The sequence below is a fragment of the Heterodontus francisci genome, chromosome 38 (genome assembly GCF_036365525.1).
Source record: "Heterodontus francisci isolate sHetFra1 chromosome 38, sHetFra1.hap1, whole genome shotgun sequence".
Classification (NCBI taxonomy): domain Eukaryota; kingdom Metazoa; phylum Chordata; class Chondrichthyes; order Heterodontiformes; family Heterodontidae; genus Heterodontus; species Heterodontus francisci.
Genome location: NC_090408.1, coordinates 33,569,302 through 33,591,040, shown reverse-complemented (window position 1 = coordinate 33,591,040; position 21,739 = coordinate 33,569,302). Strand labels below are relative to the sequence as shown.

General features: G+C 40.5%; 1 protein-coding gene across 3 annotated transcripts in view; it reads right to left on the bottom strand.

The window, feature by feature from the left end:
• Positions 1 to 21,739, bottom strand: part of fanci (FA complementation group I) — a 71,259-nt gene that overhangs the window by 36,566 nt on the left and 12,954 nt on the right. For all 3 annotated transcript variants that reach the window (XM_068018061.1, XM_068018063.1, XM_068018062.1), the window contains exons 12-25: positions 21,519 to 21,655; positions 20,888 to 21,068; positions 19,665 to 19,752; positions 19,101 to 19,231; positions 18,100 to 18,170; positions 14,266 to 14,380; positions 13,637 to 13,759; positions 13,146 to 13,214; positions 11,491 to 11,592; positions 10,208 to 10,396; positions 6,938 to 7,059; positions 4,476 to 4,640; positions 2,575 to 2,754; positions 1,994 to 2,160 (exon numbers count right to left, since the gene is read on the bottom strand). In XM_068018061.1, the coding sequence (XP_067874162.1) occupies positions 1,994 to 2,160; positions 2,575 to 2,754; positions 4,476 to 4,640; positions 6,938 to 7,059; positions 10,208 to 10,396; positions 11,491 to 11,592; positions 13,146 to 13,214; positions 13,637 to 13,759; positions 14,266 to 14,380; positions 18,100 to 18,170; positions 19,101 to 19,231; positions 19,665 to 19,752; positions 20,888 to 21,068; positions 21,519 to 21,655 (1,840 nt within the window). The remainder of the gene's footprint in view (positions 1 to 1,993; positions 2,161 to 2,574; positions 2,755 to 4,475; positions 4,641 to 6,937; positions 7,060 to 10,207; positions 10,397 to 11,490; positions 11,593 to 13,145; positions 13,215 to 13,636; positions 13,760 to 14,265; positions 14,381 to 18,099; positions 18,171 to 19,100; positions 19,232 to 19,664; positions 19,753 to 20,887; positions 21,069 to 21,518; positions 21,656 to 21,739) is intronic.

Below are 21,739 nucleotides of genomic sequence, written 5' to 3'. Positions count from 1 at the left end.
GGAAAGAGAGTAGCTAAAGTAAGTGTGGGACCCTTAGGGGATGCGACTGGGGAATTGGGAACAGGGAAATGGCAGATGATTTGAACCAATATTTTGCATCGGTCTTCAAGGTGAAGGGCACTATAAACATCCCAACAATAATAGATGAGCAAGGTGTAAATGGGAGGGAGGAACTTGTAACAATCTCTACCACGAGGGAAAAGGTGCTGGACAAACTGATGGGACTAAAGGCAGACAAGTTGCCAGGACCTGATGGCCTGCATCCAAGGGTTTTAAAAGAAATGGTTGCAGAGATAGTGGGGGCATTGGTCATAATATAACAAAACTCACTGGATTCCGGTAGCATACCAGTGGATTGGAAAACTGCTAATGTGACACCCCTATTCAAGAAAGGAGGGAGACAGAAAGCAGTAAACTATAGACCAGTTAGCTTATCATTGGGAAAATGCTAGAGTCCATTATTAAGGAAGAAATAGCAGGACATTTAGAAAAACATAATACAATCAAACAGAGCCAACATGGTTTTATGAAATGGAAATCACGTGTGACAAATTTGTTAGAATTATTTGAGGATATAACAAGCAGAGTGGATAAAGGGGAACCAGTAGATGTAAAGTATTTGGATTTTCAGAAGGCGTTCGATAAGTTGCCACATAAAAGGTTATTGTACAAAATAAGAGCTCAGGGTATTGAGGGTAACGTGTTGGCATAGTTTGATGATTGGCCAACACACAGAAGGCAGAGGGTCGGGATCAAATGGTCTTTTTTCAGGTTGGAAAGCCGTAACTAGTGGGGTGCCACAAGGATCGGTCCTAGGGCCTCAACTATTTACTATCTATAGTAATGACTTGGAGGAAGGGACAGAGTGTAGTGTATCCAAATTTGCTGACGATACAAAAATAGGTGGGAAGACATGTTGTGATGAGGACACAAAGAATCTGTAAAGGGATATAGATAGGTTCAGTGAGTGAGCAAAAACTTGGCAGATGGTGTTAAATGTGGGAAAATGTGAGGTCATCCACTTTGGAAGGAAGAATAAAAAGGCAGATTATTATTTAGATGGAGAAAGACTACAAAATACTGTAGTAAAGAGGGATCTGGGTGTTCTTGTACATGAAACACAAAAAGTTAGCATGTAGGTGCAGCAAGTAATTAGGAAGGCAAATGGAATTTTGGCCTTTATTGCTCGGGGTGAGAATTTAAAAATAGGGAAGTCTTGTTACAACTGTACATGGTGTTGGTGAGGCCACACCTGGATTACTGCATACAGTTTTGGCCCCTATATTGAAGGAAGGATATACTAGCATTGGAGGCAGTTCAGAAAAGGTTCACTAGGCTGATTCCTGGGATGAAGGGGTTGTCTTATTGAGAACGGCCAAACAGTTTAGGCCTTTATTCATTGGAGTTTAGAAGAATGAGGGGTGATCTTATTGAAACATATGAGATTCTAAGGGGGCTTGACAGGGAGATGTTAAGAATATGTTTCACTGGTGGGGGAATCTCAAACTAGGGGACATAGTTACAGAATAAGGGGGCACATATTTAAAACTGAGATGCAAAGTAATTTCTTCTCAGAGGGTGGTGAATCTCTGGAATTCTCTGCCTCAGAGTTGTGGAGGCAAGGTCACTAAATGTATTTAAGGAGGAGGTAGATAGATTTATAAAATCTTGGAGAGTCGAGGATTATGCGGAGCAGGCCCGAAAGAGGAGTTGAGCCCTGGGACAGATCAGCCATGATCTTATTGAATGGCGGGACAGGCTTGAGAGACTGAATGGCCTACTCCTGCTCCTATTTCTTATGTTCTATGTATATTCCAGTGGGATGCACCATTACGAGAGCCTGACCAGATGTTAAGGGCTAGTGATATTCTCATTTAGGTGATCCAATCAGTCTCACTCATTTTTTGTAAGCTGTAACAAATGCGGATCCATAAAATGTTCTTCTTACATCTTAAGAAGGATGTCTCAAGCAATACAAATCATGCCCACTAACCTACTGCACTGAGGAACTGCTGGATCTTGTTCTGGTATCTGTGCTGCATTGTGTTAAATATGCGCAGTAACCCCTCCAAACAGAGTAATGAAATAGTCCTTCCTTTCTCTTTCTTCCCAGATTCTTCCACTGCTGATGGGATTGAAGTATATCTCCACAGCAGAACTCTGCCAAGCAACAAAAAATGTTGGTGACCATACCACTTTATTTCTCACCAAACAAAAACTGTCATTTGCTGGTACCAGCTATGAATTTATGAATGTCTGTTATTTTGCTGTTTGAATAGTAGACAATGAAAAATAAATTTAATTTTCAATAAAAACCAAAAAGTTCAAGAAATACACAGCAAGCATGGCAGCATTTGAAAGAGAAACAGTTGACATTTTAGGCCATATCCTCCAATGGAACCTGAAACATAGCATTCTCCGTTTTATTTTAGATTTACAACACTTGCTGCATTTCCTTTTTTTAACCTGCTGGTAAAAATTAAAACATTTTGACAAGATGATTTTATAGAAATATTTTAAAATACCAAATGCATCATGATGTGATCTTGTAGATATGTGAACATGTTGTCTTACCGAGTGATCTCGCATAGATATTTGAATGTTTTCTCAGCATTTTGTCCGTCTGGTCCATCTGCCTGTCCTGTTTCCTCAAGTTGTTGTATTTTCTGCAGGGCCACGCTTACTGCATAACGCATAAACTCATTACTAGAGCGCAGCACAGACAAGCTCTCTTCATGGCTCGGTGCATTATCTCTTGGAAAAAAAAAATAGCTCCTTTTAGGAAATTCTAATGCTGATGTCTGGCATATTGCCAATTAAAATTTTTATGACTGAGATTCAGAGGATTTTAATAAGTAAAGGTATCAAGGGATGTAAAGCAAAGGCAAGTAAATACAGTGGATGTACAGATCAGCCACTATTTAATTGAACAGTGAAACATGCTTTAGGGGCTGAATGCCTGATTCCTGTTCCAATATTGCAGCTCTTTGACAAAGATTTGTAAATACTACATACACACAGAGGAGTTTTAAGATGGGAAACAAAGTCTGTTTAATCTCTGATGGCCTAGCACTATCCTTGCAGACCTAAAAGTTCCAAGTTGAATTGCCCAGTGTGTGTGGAGTTGGGTGTTCTCAGACAAGACAGAAGTTGGGGTGCTACCCTTGGGTTGGTCGAAGGGTTAAAAAAAAAAGTGATCCCAGATTCGTTCCTGATCACTATCCAGCAAGCAATCATAGCTGGAAACTGTACACGTGATATCAGCCAAACACAGTATCTGGTTGTGATGCCATCCATTGATGAGCAGCCTGTCACCACTTACGATCTAGGCTCACAGAAGGCAAATGAGCATTTGAGCAAAGTTCAATAGGGCTAACCCCACCGATATCCCAGCAAAAGCCACTGCCTTCCGGGGACAAAGGGAAGTTAATTGAAAAAACCTGTAATATTTACAGCTCTTCAAATTTATAAAATGAATTTGGAAGAGTGAAATCGCTGTTCACACACAGATTATCCTTTACTTTATTTTCAGTAATCCACTGGGGAGAAACAAAAGCTTTGCCAATTATTGCAGTAAAGAAAAGGCGGTGACACATTTCCACTGAAATGAAATAGCATAATAAATTGTCCTGCTTACTACAAGAGCTGGAACAGTACTGAGACATTTCGTGACAACAGCCCTTTTACATCAAGGACAACAAGCTGCACTTGGAAGCAGGTTGATGTTTTCTAAATATAGGACAGAAAGTCGTGATTTGTGCAGCTTTTATCAAAATGAGAGTCATAAAAAGAGAAACTGGATCAGTTGCAGTAATAAGAATGAAAGTGATGGATATGTACAGCAGGTTAGATAGCATTCGAAAGAAAAAAGATAAATTAATGTTTTGGGTAGGACCTTTCTATTACATTTCTTTCTTTCAAATGCTGGCAAACCTGCTATGCATTTCCAGTGTTTTCAGATTTCCCTCATTCATCTATTTTTTTCCTCAAGCAAGTCCTGGTTTCTACACCAGTATATTGATGATCAAAAGCAAATAATCTGATCTTTGATGAGATCTTTTCTAGATTCACTAGTTAATGAAAAGTTTACTTAGGTGCATCAACAGCCAACTCCACTAATGTCATATAAAATTGGCTAGAGGTAGGGTTGTTGTATAGTTGTTACAGAGAGGGGAAGGAGAAGCCAACAATACTTTGGCCTTTGTGTTCATAACTTGTTCCTCTTAAAAGAAAGCATGAAGCATGCGTTTTTTGGTGGTCTTGGCTGTTAAACTATGCAAGTCACTTCACTCAACGTGCTGCATTTGTGAAGTACTTTGAGATGTTTTTAATGATCATGTTCAATGTAAAACTGAGTGTTACAACACGGCATAAAGTGTACTTCTCCAAAACATGGGGGAAATCTCATTCATGCACAAAAATGTTGCTGTGGACAGTACTTCTACTCTGCAGCTCAGCAAGTGGGTCCGTATTACCTGAAAAGTGCAGTCAGTAAGCAGGAGACAAAACTGAAGCTTAGAAGACTCCTAGCCATTTTACTGGACGAGGGGGATTTGCCTTTCCCAGATTTCTCTCTCAAAAGTTCCGAAAGCTTGTGGTAACGGTTGAAAAGGCTTAGAACATCTTCAAACCGATTCATGCTGCAAGAAAAAAGTAAATAATCTCACAATTTCCCACATTAAACATAATTTACTAGTGAAACAACTTAAAATACCTAAGAAAGGATTATTCACGAGGTCCAGGAAGGAATAAAATATTAAAAGTTTACTCAGGAAATATGCAATGCAGAAATATTATGTCTTGCTGCACATGCTGCAATTTTACTTCTTAGCTTTACTGGAAATTGTAGTTGGTCAAATTCTAAAGGCTTGAGATGCAGATTAATTCTCACCCCAAGCCAGTGTGCTCAGGCAAACATACAGAGACCAACCAATTATCAGATAGCAGAATCAATTCAAGCAGTATCACAAAGTCACATGTTAATAAGGAGGGTTTCTGTTTCCTTTAACTTTTCTTCTAATTGTCTCCCCAGTTCCTCATCCAGTAGTATAGTTCCACAGATACCAAATATTTGGTCTGTGTATGTGACCCTAAATGGCAGGTGTCAGCTGGCTTTTTCTTAATTCATTCATAGGATGCAGGCATCACTGGAAATACCAGCATCTATTGCCCTTTCCCAAGTGCCCCCAAGATGGTGGAGAGCCACCTTCTTGAACTGCTGTAGTCCATGTGGTGGAGATACTCCCACAGTACTGTTAGGTGGGGAGTTCCAGGTCTTTGGTCCAGCCCTTTGGGAGTTACCATAGCCAAGCCTGATTGTTATCAAGAGTTTGAACTGTAGCCAATTTTCTCCATCCTCATGCAGCAGATGTGGAGGCCAAGTTTCGCGCCTTCACCATCACCCCAGCTGAAACAGACTGACGCAGCACAGATCAGTAATCAAATGTGGAACCTTCCTACTCCAAAAGGGTCAGTATCACAATGCTTGGTGTATTTACCCACTGAGCCATTATTATTACAGTGATGCATAAAACACAAATTACAACGATGGTGCTTTGCAGGATTAAGAAACAATTTGCTAATAGCATTGAAATCCATGAAATTCAAAAGATTGCACAGAATATAAGAGCAGAAGGATCAAGTTGAATTGTATAAAATCCTAGTTAGGCCACAGCTAGAGTACTGCCTACAGTTCTGGTGACTGCATTACAGGAAGGATGTGATCAGTCTAGAGAGGGTACAGAGGAGATTTACAAGGATGATGCCAGGAATGGATAATTATAGCTATAAGACAACACTGGATAGGCTGGGGTTGTTTTTTTGGAACAGAGAAGGCTGAGGGGATATTTAATTGAGGTGTATAACATTATGAGGAGCCTAGATAGAGTGGTTAGCCGAGAGGTCAATAATGGGGCCATAGATTTAAAGTAATTAGCAGGAGAATTAGAAGGAAGTTAAGAAACTTTTCACCCAGAGGATGTTGGGGATCTGGAACTCACTGCCTGAAAGGGTGGTAGTTGCAGAAACCATAATTGCATTTAAAAAAGTACTTCGATATGCACTTCAAGTGTCATAACCTACAGGGCAATGGACCAAGAGTTGGAAAGTGGGATTAGGCTGGTTAGTTCTTTATTGGCCAGAAAAAGACACAATGTGCGAGTGGCCTTCTTCTGTGCTGTATATCTTTCTATGCAAATGCAATTTAAAAATCTGTACATTATAACATACAAAAATGATTTAACTCACACTGTGACATGTACTTTTGTGGTTTAAGGCTGTATAAACGGTTAGAAGTTCATAACATAACAAGTACCTGTACTCATATTGAAGGGGAGAAAAATTTCACGACCTATTAAACAGTCTCACTATCTTCAGCGATAAATACTTTGCTTTTTTTTTTATAAAGCAAAGTAAGCCAAACATAACCACTCAAGTATTAATGAACAATTCATTGATAACAATTTTAGGAACAGGAAAAGGCCATTAAGCCTAATAACACAGCCCTTTTTCATAGACCACACCATACTTCTCAATCCTTTCTCTCCAGAAAGGAAACTCTGTGCCAGTTTAAGTCACATTCCAGGACTTGAACATATAACCTAGGCTAACACATCCGTGCACTATTCAGGGAGTACTGCATTCTTGGGTGTTATAATCCTTTGGGTGATTGTTAAACCATAGCTCACTCTCTCTGTTCCACTCGTTCAGGTGGACTTAAAAGATCACTTACCACTATTTGAAGAGCAGTGGTCTCTCAGGCCTGACCTCACCAACACAACCAAAAGCACGTTAACTGGTTATTCATGGGATCCTAAGAGTTTGCAAAATGGCTGCCATGTTTGCCTACATAACAGTCTCTGCACTTCAAACTAATTAATTGTACCTGAGCACTGTGATCTACTTCTCAGAAATGCAATGGAGCACTTCAGTGCAGTACCTGTAGTTGCTGGTTACGAAGTTATACTCCATCAGAACCTCATAGACTCCCAATACCAGGACGGCAAAGATGTTATTTTTAATGCCAACGTTGGATGTTAATGAAAAATCTGCTGATTTGTCCTAAAAGCAGGAAAAAAAGACATTTGATAACATTTTGCACAAGCCATTACGATAAAATTAAAGCACATAGAATTGGAAGTAATCTTGGGGCATGGATAGAAAACTGGGAATTGGGACAGACATTCTCAGATTGGGTGCAGTGACAATGGTAGTTCCTATCTATGTATATAATGACCTGGATTTAGCAAGAGTGGCATAAATCTAAATTTGCAGATGATAAACTAGGATGCATAGTCAATTGAGAAGAAGAGAGAAATAATAAAAGAACATAAATAAATGAATGGATGGATAATGGCAGTTGCAATTCAAAATAACAAAGCAGGAGACAGTACATGTTGGTTGCAAGAATGGTAGATGAGTGTCAAGCTGACATGGAAAGCACTGGGGGTATCAGATAAACAAAGGGCGTAGAGGTCCAGATACATAACTCATCAAAAGCTAGCTTGTAATTGTTTTTTTTTAAATCAAAAAGGCTAATGGGAGGATAAGCCTCATCACAATCGTATAGAATTTGGAGATCTCTTCTTCTTGGCATTTCTTCACAGATGAAGATTTTGGGAAGGTTGCAGTCATCAGTTGCAGGCCTGCTGGTGGCTAGTCAGGCCTATCCATGACCGGCAGATTCTCCCACAGCGGGTACAAGTGAAGGTGTAGTCGCTGCTGGGGGAAATTGGATCTATCCTTCTCCTACTGTTCACTTTCATGCTGGTTCTTTGCTCAGTCTCAAAGGTGTCTGCAGCCCTCCTGATGTAGCATCTCCAGGCATCAAGATTTATGGCCTGCACTTCCCACTTGCGACGGACAATGTGGCACACAGAGAGGGAGTTCTTCAGAGAGTCCTTGAAATGTTTGCAGGGAGCCCCCCTGTTCCTTTTACCCATGGTCAGCTCTCCATACAACACGATCTTGGGCAGGTGACTGTCGTCCATCCGGGCAACGTGACCTGCCCAACGCAGTTGGCTTTGCAGCAGGATGGCCTCGATGCTGGTGATGTTGGCTGTTTCCAGGACTTCAATGTTTGAGATGCGGTCCTGCCGGTGAATCTTGAGGATGCTGCGGAGGCAGCACTGATGGAAGCGCTCTAGAAGACGTACATGACAGCGGTATAGGACCCATGACTCGGCGCCATACAGAAGGGTGGTGAGGACTGTGGCTTTGTACACTTGAGTTAGGTCTGTGCTCTGAAGCTGTGGTTGCTCCACACACGTTTGTAGAGTCTGCCGAATGTACTGTTTGCTTTTGAGAGCCTTTTGTCCGCTTCCTTGTCTATGGTGGCATCAAACGAGATGATGCTCCCCAAATAAGTAAATTGCTTGATGGCATTCAGCTCGGTTCCCTCGATGACAATGCTTGGTGGTCTATATTCTTCTTGGGGTGCAGGTTGATGAAGTACTTCAGTTTTCTTTAAACTGATTTTTAGTCCGAACAGTTGTGCCGCCTTTGAAAAATGTGTAGTTATACGTTGCAGGTCTGACTGACTGTGGACCAGGAGTGCACAGTCATTGGCGAAAAGAAGTTCACAGATGAGTTTTTCTTGTGGCTTGGTGTGAGCCTGAAGACGCCAGAGGTCGAAAATACCTCCCTCAGTCCAAAAGTATATATAAACTCCCTCCTTAAGGTCTTCTGCTTGTTGCAGCATCATGCTGAAAAAGGTGGTGAATAGGGTCAAGGCCAGCACACATCCCTGCTTCACACCATTGGACATACGGAAGGGATTTGAGAGGTCGCTGTTTTGCTTGACTTGTCTGTTCTTATTTTCATGAAACTGCTTCACCATGGCCAGGAGCCTGGGTGGGCATCGAGGTTTTTCAAGGATTTTCCAAAGTCCATCTCTGCTCACAGTGTCGAATGCCTTGGTGAGGTCTACGAAAGTGACGTACAGGCCTTTGTTTTGCTCACGACATTTTTCTTGTAATTGTCAGAGTGCAAATACCATGTCTGTGGTGCCCCTGTTTGCTCTGAAACCACGCTGGCTCTCTGGGAGGTTTTCTTCCAGAATAGTCGGCACAAGCCTGTTCAGAAGTATTCTAGCCAGGATCTTCCCAGCAATAGAAAGGAGGGTGATCCATTGGTAGTTGGAGGAGTCTGATTTGAAGATAATACTATTGCAATTACATAAAGCCCTGGTAAGATCTCATGTGGAATACATACATTCAGTTTTGGGCACCTTGCCTTACGAAGAAAGTCAATTGATGATTTATCAATATGATATCAGGGATAAAGGATCTGAGCTACAATAAGATTATATTCCCTAGAGGTGAGGAGAATAAGGGGAATTCTGATCAAAATATTTAAAATAATAAATAGAATTGACAGAGTAAATAGGAAACAACTCATCTATAGTAAGGGAATCCAGAATAATTTTAAAATGTGAACTGCGCTAAGTGAGTTCTGAAGCATAGTGCCTTGTTGTAGGTTATAAACGAAAAGTAAATGAAGTGCTTAAAAGGGAAATAGATGCCTAGTTGTGAAGTAAGGAATATAGAGAAAAGGGAGGGAATTGAAATTAAAAAGACAAAGACAGAGATGCCAAGCTTAAATGAGCTGAATGGCTTACTTCTGTTCCTACATATGGACAGCGCTGGTAGGATGATCATGAGAGGTCATAGCACGAACTGGAAATTTACCAGGGAGTATTTATCTATATAGATAAATGTAAATGGGTCAGATACTCTTTGTTCAGGAAACAGAATTGTTTTTTGAAAAGGAAGCTTTATATAGATTCTATAGAAACTACAATAGGAGATCCCCCTATTGCTCTGTTAGTAACAGCAATGTGTAACTAAGCTGTGCCGATCAAGTAACTTCAACGTTTCATTTGTCCACAAGTTTGAATCTGACTGTGTATCCACCAGCCCAGACCTCTAACAAATGTATTTCGTTGATCCAGATTAGAAAGCATCTCTGTCATACTTGTTACCATTTAATGGCCCATCAAAATATCTGATCATGAACATATTCAGTAGAAGCAGATCTAAAATAGGATGAAGTGGAAAATTAATGATATTTTTATATCAGCGAATTGCATATTCAAAGCAAGAAACAACCCAGATCAAATAGCTTTGACACAAATATTCCTCAAGGTAGCATAAATGAAGAGAAGCTAAATAGAATGTGGATGCAAAGCACCAAACCCCATAATAATTACCAGTTCAAAGTCTTCCAATTCACTCTTAATCATTCTTCGAGTGACTGAGTCCAGCTGCTCCTCCAAGTCCTGCTGAAAACTACCTTCGTCATTACCATCATCATCATCTTCACCACCACCACCACGACAATGTAACAAGGACTGTCTACACCAGGCCAAGCAGTTCTGGATACAACACAGAAGATGTGCCTGTGCCAAAACAAAAAACACAAAGAACTGGCTAACTAATGGAGTCACAGCAACTGAAGTGAATCACTCAAAAATCATTTGAAAGACTTTAATTTATAGTGCTCCATATCACATTTCTCAGAAAAATATCAAATAAAATGTACAAAACAGAAATTAATTATGAAACATAGTAACTTTTGTAGACAAACGGCAGCTATTTGCACACAGCAGCATGTCAAAAACTGTTACCAGATGTGTGATCAGTTAATTTTTATTTAATGTGGCACTGGTTGAGGAAGAAATAACAACCAAGTACAAGGCTCTTTTCAAACAGTGCCATGAGATCTTAAGCATCTACCTAAACCACTGGATCAGGCAGACAGGGCTTCAATTTACCAACTTTTCCGAAGGACAGTGAAAAGGTAACACCCTCTCACTAACATCTGAGAAAAGCAGTCTAAATTAGTCAAATCAGGGAGCTGGGCTTGAACTCATACCTTTTGAATTAGAGTGCTGCCAACTGTGCCCAATTGGCACTACATACGTGAAAAATTATGGGCATTGTACAAGAGTACAATATGTCACTTTCAGTTACATATTTAAACGAGAACATTTTTTTTTCCTCTCCGTACCTGTCCTGAAGGTTCTTGGTGGATTACAGTTCCAGAGGCATTAGCTGCCCTCTGGTACTTCACCCAAGTGTCCAATCTTCACATGCAAGCTTTGATAGCTGGCAGAGACTATCGAACCCAGGTCACTTAACATCACAGCTGAACCGTGTGCGGGGGTGGAGGCAGGGAGTCACTGGATCATGAGCAAATATCCTGCTAAACTCTTCTTTTCCCTACCTCAGGAAAACAGAAGCCAAATGCAGCATCCCTTCCACTCTCAATTGAGATCAGCAGGCTTATAGTTTCAGTGCAAAATCTGGGGCCTTTCAAACATGTATGGCTCACTCCTATGTGGAAGTGAACTTACCACATGAGCCAGAATAGCATGTGATGCAGCCTTTGGGTACAAAGTCATAAAATGCTTCATACTCAAACATAGTCATTTCTCACTGGATCAATCCAGATACATAAATTAACAAGTTTAATAAGAAGTGATTTGATTACCAGTGGTTCCTGGAGGTAGATCTGGCCTCCCTGAGTAGTGATGCAACCTTCCAGCTTGAGAGGTGGCAGCAGGTCCTCCTCCAGTTCATAATATCGCTTTAGCTGAGGCAAGATCAGAAATGCCAATGTTATAGCAGTACACATTTAGTTTTAGGGCTAGGAGATGTGATGTCATTTAGTAATCAAGATATTGTTGAATGCCCTATCCATCAGGGTCCTGTGTGCATGAATATAGGGCATTTTCAAGTGTGCATGGCCCACAGCAAAAGTGGTAACAATTTGAAATCGCAATTGGAGAAACCTGTGGTTGGAGCAGGAAATAGAAAAGTAAATAACATTGGTGCAATAGCAGGCGTTTTCTGAAGCTGGAATAGTATGTTGCGAGAGCTTTTGTGTACATCTAATCCATGCTGCACCTGACCTGGAAGTGCTTAATGGAACAGCGTAGAAGGAGTTTTACTCTGCATCTAGCCTATGCTGTACCTGACTTGATACTGATATTGGGTACCTGACCTGGAAACTCTTCCAGTCCCCAGCTATCTCTCACATGCAAGTGGCTTGGTTCTGACACACGTCAATGCACATAAATTTGTCCCAACATAGAGTTCATTTTTATTTACATATTCCCAATCAGAGTTGTGTGCCCAAGAAAGCCACTGACCAAATCATGCTACGAGAACAGAAGGAGATCAGGGAAGCCAATTTAATTATTGACCAGCAAAACTAAAGGGGTGGAGGAACAGAGAGGCTGAGGGCATCGGATACACAGATCTATGAAGGCGATAGGGAAAGTTAAAAAAGTTGTTAAAAAGCATGCCAGACCCTTGACTTCATAAATAAAAAGTACAGATTACAAAAGCAAGGAAGTTATGCTGAACCTTTAAACATCACTGGTTCGGCCTCAGTTGCAGTACTGCATCCAATTCTGGGCACCATACACTTTTAAGAAGGATGTCAAGGCGTTGGAAAGAATGCAGAAGAGATTTACCAGTGATACAAGGGAGAGAGATTAGAGAAATTGGGATTATTCTCCTTACAGTAGGGAAGGTTAAGGAGAGATTTAATAGTTATAGAGTCATAGAAGGTACAGAAGGAGGCCATTTGGCTCAGCTAGCCCATGCTAGAAAATTATGAGTGGTTTGGATAGAGTAAATAGGGAGAAACTGTTTTCATTGGTAGAGCAGCTGGTAACTAGAAATCATAAATTTAAGATAATTGGCCAGAGGAGAGACCAGGAAAATTTTCAACATAGTGAGTTATGATGATCTGGAATGCACTGCCTCAAAGTACAGTAGAAGCAGATTCAATAGTAACTTTCAAAAGGGAATGGGATATATACTTGAAGAAGTAAAATATGCAGGGCTTCTGGTGAAGGATCAGGGGAGTAGGGCGAACTGGAAAGTTCTTTAAAAAGCTGAATGACCTCCTTCTGGTAATGTACAATTCTATGGTTACTCTCACAGGCCTCCCATTAGCTGTTTCAAGAGCAGCAGAGACCATTAAGTAGGTTGGCTACCTCCTAAGTGCAGAATAATTTATAACCAAAGAGCACACAAATAGGAGGAATATATTTTTTAAGAATTCAATTAGGTAATTTGTCCAAGCATTCATCTTGACAAACCAATGTCATTATTTGTCTGAATCGTGCCACTCACCTGTGAAAGCAGCATTTGTAAGATGGTATTTGCCAGCTGCGAATTTCGGCGTAGAACATCAAATAAACCCTCCAAAAATAGAAGACAGGCAGAAATAAACAAACAACCAAACAGCAACTCTTAGGGACTGCGATAGGTCAGAAATATAGTTAGTAACAACAATTATCGACTCTCCTAGATGAATGCAACATTAACAAAGCACCTAGCATAGAACACATAGATCATCTTGATGAAGCAGTCCTCTTTCAGAGGGAAAAGAGATAAGAAATGACTCTCTTAACTACGTTACTATTTAAAGCAGTGGGCATGGAATCAGCAGGTTCAGGTTTCTCTGCTGACTGAAATGAGAAAGCATTAATGCTGATCCAAAAGGTGAACAGGAAGGCATGGGGTTCAAAAAGAAAACTTCTTTTAAGCTGCACAGGTAGTGTGAGCAGTTATTATGGCGATCAATCTTGACATATTACAAGGATAGCTTTTAACATCAATACCTCATACAGCATGAGCCTAACATCAACTTGCTGGCTAAGACAGCGCCTCAGGCTGCCTAAGATCTCCAAACAAAGGGCTTCATTAGCAGAAGCGTTGTAACGCATATGTACATCCACTTGCACCTGAACATGACAAAATGGAAAAAAAAATTCAGTTCTGCTCACTACTTAAGATAGGCATAAAGATCAAGCAACAATCAGGTTTGATCCCTGGGTGTATTTTTTTTTTAAATAAAACATTGAGATTAACCTAATTGATTGTCTCAGACCATTCCTCCATGGCAACCAGCCTGCAGACCTCAGTACTCTAACTCTCTACTGCTCAGGAGCCACAGTTTGGATTCATTTCACTAGATGGCAGGCTATTTCTTAAGCACAACTGGCTCCTCAGCTCAAAATCAGTTAGGGTTTGCTTGTTCTACTTCAAATATAATTTAATTTCTTGGTTCATTTTCCAAAGAAAGGAAAGCTGCTCATTAAACAAATAGTATTACACTAAGATTTTGTTTTTAAATCAGACTTAAAACTGAGACAAGAAACCTAACCCCTTAAGGGACAGATCTGTGAAATTTGATGAAAAACTGAAGAGTTATAGATATAACTGTAAAGAATGAATGCAGATGAATTACCTGACTGGCTGTGAGAGACTGAGTGCACTGACTGGAAGCCAGACTTCCCAACACTTTAAAATTCTTCAGCAACAGCAGAAAGCCAGCAACTGCCGACTTCCGAGAGTCCAAGTGGCTGATAGAAACAAAGAAAGAGCGAGGCAGATGAGCACTAAAAGACTAGTTATAAACATGCCAGATCAAAACTGTAAATGTGATGCAGTTCGCCCAGAGATATGGTTTTTTTGAAATCTGTGCCCCACCAATCGCACTGTCATTTTATTTTGATGAATAGATGAAGGAAATACGGTGGACGTTGTTTATATGCATTTTAAGAAAGCTTTTGATAAGGTATCACATAAAAGGCTTAACAATTTTGAGGCTTGTGCAATAGGTGGGTCAGTGTCCAATTGGATAAAAAAAATGGCTTAAGGACAGAAAACAACGAGTCGTAGTAAATGGTTGTTTTTCAGACTGGAGGATGGTAGACAGTGGTGTTCCCCAAGGGTCATTTCTGGGACCAATGCCTTTTTTTGCTATATACAAATGACTTGGATCTTGGAATACAAAATTTGCCAATGACACCAAACTTGGAGGAGTTGCAAACAGGAAGGATGATATAAACCGCCTGCAACAGGACATAGATAGGCTAGCAGAATGGGCAGACAGGTGGCAGATGGAATTTAATATTGACAAGTATGAGCTGATTCATTTTGGCAGAAGAAATAAGAAGAGGCAATATATACCTAATTGCACAGTTCTAAAAAGTGTGCAGGAACAGAGGGACCTGAGGGTGCATTTGCATCGATCTTTGAAGGTGGCAGGACATATTGAGAGAGTGGTTAGTAAAGCATATGGGATCTGGGGCTTCATAAATAGAGGCATTGAGAACAAAAGCAGGGAAGTTATGCTGAACCTTTACAAATCTCTGATTAGGGCCCAACTAGAGTATTGTGTTCAGTTCTGGTCAATGCACTTTAGGACGGATGGGAGGGTCCTTGAGAAGTTGCAGAGGAGATTTACCAGAATAGTTCCAGGGATGGGGGGGAAATCTTAGTTACAATGTTAGTTTGGAAAAGCTGGGGTTGCTTCCTTATAGCAAAGGGAATTGAGACGAGATTTAATAGAGTGAACTAATGATACAAGGACTAGGGGACACAGATTGCAAGGTTTTAGGAAAGAGATGCAAGGGGAATATAAGGAAAAACGTTTTTTACGCAGCAGGTGGTAATGACCTGGAACTCATTGCCCATAAAAGGTGGTGGAAGCAGAGACAATCAACGATTTCAAAAGGAAATTAGATGGCCACTTGAAGGAAATAAACTTGCAGGGCTACAGGGAGTGGGACTGACTGGATTGCTCCGTGGAGAGCCAACATGGACTCAATGGGCTGAATGGACTCTTTCTGTGCCGTAAATGACTCTTTGACTCTCTGACCTCCCCCCAACAGTGACCCTACTCACTAGCTCACCTGAGTTGCAGATATACATCATTTCAGCAAGATTCAAAAACACAGATGATTTTCAAAGCTGCTAACAAATAAATGCTAAATTTGAATAGTACATGGAAAATCTGTTCCACTCTATTCACACTTTCCAGGTTGAACTCCCAGTTGTGCAATTTAAGAGAATAGATGTACCTAGAATGTATGAAGTTATAGAAGCACAGACTATAATATATCATGACTTCCATTTATATAGCTAGTCAAAAGGCCTCAAAGCACTTTACATAATTAATTAATTTTGGAATGTAGTGACTGTTGTTACGTATGCAAATCTGGAAAAATGTCAGAAAAACACATCTTAATTCAGAGTGAGTCACAGCAACTTAATATCACCTTTCTTTTTTTAAATGTTCTGTTCTTCCGAGTGAAGGATGTTAGTGCTGAGATATTTAAGATTTTCCACTTAAGACATCCAGTGTCACCATCAAGCACTTCTGGGTCAGGATGGCAGCTGCAGAATAAAGTTCCCTCCACTCTGACTGGGCAATGTGCCTCGGCCACAATCTCAGAACACCATCCCTAATGCAACAGTGTGGCACTTTTCCCATTTGCATGATCAAACCTCCTTACTTTGGCCTGAATGGTTATCAGTGACAATTGGGACAATTTTGTACCTTGGCCCATGCCCAAAAGCAACTGGACTGAGACTGCCCAATGTTGTTCACATACCACTCTTGCAACCAACATTCATTCCATCAGTCTGAGTTGGATTTGAATCCAAAAATATACTTGTATCTGACCCATCTAATTCCCCTCCACTTTGGATTAATTTTATAAACCGTGAGGACCACGCGCTAATTTAATTTCCAGTCTGCACAGAGCGAACTGATCACCAATGGTGTAACTGTTGGGTACCTGCTCCTGATTGCTATGGGTTTACTTATACAGATATATGGGAATTTAATGAGGACAGATTTTGGTTCAGCCTGCTAATACTTACAAAAAGAATGGCCACCTGGAGAGGTACCAAATGGCTACTGGTATCTGTGAAACAATCTCAGTAAGGGTCAATTCCGTCAACAGAGAATGGGAGATTAAAAGGTAACTTGTGAAATCAGTATTTTTTTTTATTATGCATAATGTAAGATCAGACCATTAAAAGCCAAATATCATAAGGCCACATTTACCTCCCAAAGTCTTTCAGATCCCTTGAAATAGTTGCTATCCAACAGATTAATTATTGAGCAATTAGTCTATAGAGCAGCGTTGTTCAACATATGACCTGCAGGCCAGAGTCCGGCCCGTCAAAGTTTTCCACCCAGCCCGTGGATGTAAACTGTTCCCAGGGCCATTCCTCATCCTCACCGTGACTGGAGATTAGAAATTCCCCTCTGTCTTCTTCTTACAGAGCAGCCTTTTTAAAAACATTGCACTGTCAGTTTCAAACCGACAGCTGCCAACAGCAGGAACAGCTGTTTTCCAACAGACTCGGGGGTTTTCTGGCAGGTTCTTACTGTTTTAAAAAAAAGTCTGGCAGAAAACCCCGAGTCTGTTGGAAAACAGCTGTTCCCGACGTCACCATCTGCTGAACGTCTGCTCTCTGTGCATGTGAGAGAGAGAGGTGGGGGGGACAAGACAGAGGGGGGGGCAGAGAGATGGGGGGGGAAAACAGAGTGCGGGGAACACTGAGTGGGGAACACTGGAGACATGGAGTGGAGAGAGAGGCGGGGAGAGATACAGAGCAAGGGTGGGTGCAGGGGGACAGAGAAGGGGAAGAAGGAGATAGAGAGAGGGGGAAGGCAACAGAGAGAGGGGGAGAAGGAGACAGAGAGAGACAGACGGGGGGGGGGGGGAGGTGAGTCAGAGTCATTTACTTACGGCATAGGAGGCCATTCTGTCCATCGGGCCCATGCCAACTCTCCATAGAGTAGCCCTGCAAGTCTATTTCTCTCAGGTAGCCATCCAACTTCCTCTTGAAGTTATTGATCATCTCCACTTCTACCACCCTTGTGGGCAGCGAGTTCCAGGTCATTACAACCCGCTGCATAAAAAAGTTCTTCCTCACATTCCCCCTGCATCTTTTGCACAAAACTGTTAGTCTGTGTCCCCTACTCCTAGAGGGAAGGGGGAGGGAAGAGGGAACGACACATGCACATTTGTTGTTGTTTTTATTCATAAGATAAATTTTTAGTGCCTTTATCTTTCGAAATTTGCTCACTGGCCCTCCAAGCCAAGCAGAAATTGTACTGCGGCCCTCCGCCTGAAAAGGTTCGACAACCCTGCTATAGAGTAAACAAGACATGGGCTCTGCTGCACCATCAGAAACTAACACTACTATGCTCAGTTGCTGAGAATAAAAAATTGAGAGAATAAAATCCCAGACTACACTCGTTGGTTTGTTCATTACTCACCTGGAAAACATGGCTTTCCGCAGGACTAGAATTAACGAATCCTTCATGGACATGCTGACCTTCAGCAGGGGCTTTTTAAAAGAAACAAAGCAACTTAGTAAAATAAACCTCAGGGCAATATATAAAAGTAATTGACTTAAGGCACTTGCACAATTTTGGGCTTTATATCACATTAAACATAGGTGAAAAGTTGGGCTGTCCTGCTGATCAAGTTTGTATATGCACTCCATAGCTTTGTAACTTACCTGATCTTAGCTGGGACAGTAAGGATGCTACAAATCGACTCCTGTACTACGGAGGGGGAAATAAATAAAAATAAACAACAGCCAGTTTTTTTGTTCCACATCACTGTCCATTGGCGTCTGCTGGAAAGTACAAGTACGAGGAGAAGATCTGACTTAACTATGATACCACTACCATGGTCAACTATCTGTGATATCAAGACAGAAGACAACTGAAAGTTTCAAAGTTACATCAAAATGCAGCAAGAATATCAATTCAATCCTGAAACTGCATTTCAACCACTGCCCAGTTCAACCCAATCAGTTTAACCCAATGGTGTTCATTATATGATGATTAATGCACTTATAAATTATTAGCTTTGCATTTAGGCCTTGACGTCATAACACATGTCTGAATGAAGGAATCCAGCAGATTGAAGAAAAAAAACTTCTTAATCTTCTTCGAATAGTGCCATGGGCACCTAAACCAGAGAAGACAAATTGTTTAACATCTTATCTGAAAAACAGCATTCCTGATAATGCAAGATTCCCTTACAAGTGAACTGGACTAGGTTAGACTATTAACTCAAACTCCTGGTTCATGGTAAAAGCACTACCAAATAAGCCAAGCTATTACAAGTTTGGATCAAAGTTGTTACGCAACACTAACATTTTTTAAACTGTGATAAGGAAATTACGTAGCCTTTATAGATTAGAAACCAGTCACAGCTTAATATAGTACTACAGAACCTGACAAAACAGCTGTAACAAAATGTTTACCTGCACAGCCTTTAGTAGTCCCTGGACTGTACTAAGGGGCAAGAAGGACAAGTGGTCAAATGCCTCAATAACCTTGGAGGACGAGTCCAGGAGAATGAGAGGTGCAGAGGTGACAATATCAGATAGCAAGTCTGAGGAAGAGAAATAAAGATTATTTTTCTTCAAAGAGTTCACCACAGTGTAATCCTGTAAATGACACAGTGGTGGAAAAACAAGCTACTGAGGAATAAGCCCAGATCAGTCACCACCTAAACACAATTAAAGACTACTGGAGTTGGAGATGACCTTATGGATTTAAAAAGGTTAAAGATGCAGCACACCTGTGGAAATTCAGATTTACAATGTATTCTCAAATACTGCAAGCTACAAACAAATGCAACATGTAGATGCAAAATTCAACTTGGACACACAGAAATTAATCTTCTCACCCCACATGTGGAAATTTAATTGCATGATGATGGCAACCTACAGTTAAAAGTTCTCAGATCACCACACTTCTTACTCCAGCCCAGTATTGAGAGTTGTTCCTTCATTCTCACAGGGTTAAGTTACACATCTACTTGCCTATATAGTGATTGATGGGTGATGTGGTCTTTGTCACTACCCTGTTCAGAACTTGCTCCAGGATTTCACTTCTAATTGGCTCATGCACCTAATCAAGGAACAATTTAAAAGAGAAACATTTTTTTTTAATGTTGCGTATCAGCTGGACCTAAAACCTGGATATTCAATATCAGGGTGGGTGAACAGTAGAGTCAGGGCAATTAAAGTGAAACACATTAGAAAGCATCCATCCTTGGGATCAGATGTTAAGCTGATACACTTGTGTCCATTCCAGTTCCTCAGATGCATGTTAAAGATCAAATGTCACGATTTGAAGAACAGCTGAGTTCTCCCAATGCCCCCAGCAACATTCCTCCCTCAACCAACATCACCAAAACAAAAACAGATTAAATATGAGGATCAGGAAGAGGCCTTTTAGCCCCAGAGCCTGTTCTGCCATTCAATGAGATCATAGCTGATCTGAGACCTAACTCCATATATTCACCTTTGCCCCACAACCCTTAATACCTTTGTTTAAAAAAATATATATATATATAGATCAATCTCAGTTTTAGATGAACAACTGATCTAGTATCAATTGCTATTTGCGGAAGAGAGTTCCAAACTTATACCACCCTTTGCATGTAGAAAAGTGTTTCCTAATTTCACTTCTGAAAGATCTGGCTCTAATTTTTAGACTATGCCCCCTAGTATTAGACTCCTCAACCACTGGAAATAGTTGCTCTCTATCCACCCTGTATGTTACCCTTAATATCTTGAAAACGGATACCAAATTGCTCCTTAACCTTTTAAATGCTAGGAAATACAATCCTAGTTTGTTTAATCTCTCCTCATAATTTAACCTATGGAGTCCAGGTATCATTCGGTAAATCCATGTTGCACTCCCTCCAAGGTCAATATAATCCCTCATGAGGTGTGTGCCCACAAATACTGGGTTTTGTATACCTGAGGCATGACTTCTACCCCCTTGTATTCTAGTCCTCTAGATATAAAGGTCAGCATTCCATTTGCGTCTTTTCTGTATCTGTTCATGGCATTTTAATGATCTGTAGACCTGGATTCCAAGTTTCACCATTTACAAATCATTGCACTAATTCTGATTTGTTCTGTGCAAAATACATGCTACTTTTGGCCATATCACTGGAACGCAAAGTAATTCACTATATGAAAATCTTTCTAAAAGACAGAGTGACAGTGCAGCACACAGCATTTCACACACGCACTTTGAACGTTTCAAGAAGGATCTTGGCTCCCAGTCTGCAAGCCTGTTGTGCTGGAGTTTTTGCTGCACTTTGGTTTGTCTCAGCAACTTTCCCAAATGAACCTGCCTTTGGTCCAAAGGAATCCATGAATATAAATCCCAGCTGTACCAGAGATTGGGTAACATGGTCCCACCCAAAAACACTGCAGAGGGAAACAAGGGAAAATAATTTATTACATCAAGCGCTAACAGCAGAGGTTAAAATTCAAAGTTTTAGGTACCAGATAGTGGAATCTTTAGCAGCTCAGTCACTAATTTGCAACAGAACATAATGGCCCCAAACCAACAGAACTTTTAGAAAGAGGTCAAACTCCTTTAAGAGGAGTCCAATACCTGTACTTCTAGTACCAATTTTACAAAATATTTAAGAGCAAGATGTTCTACTATTGTTACTTAAACATATGCTGGTTAGGCAGATATTTCAGTATGGCAATGGAATGCTCTCCCTTTGATTTTAAAATAAGTTTAAAAATAACATTTTATTACAATTGGGAGTGTAGTAAATACCTGAAATTCATCTTTTAATAGCAACAGTGTTGATACATACCAGCTTCTACACTGAAAAGCAACAAGTTGAAAAAATAGGTACAAACCTATTTGTCACTGTCTCCAAAATCATTTCAGAAACATTGCATTGACCAGGGATTAAATCCTGGAGGAATTTTGAATTTTGCTGAAACTGTCCATCTTTAAAACTTTTTATAATCGCTGTTTTTAGAAAGTCAAAAACCTAAAAAGGTAAATAAACAAAAATCATCAAAAGAATCCCTCTCTGGCAATTTCCATTAACTGTTCAACCATCTTTCATACAGGT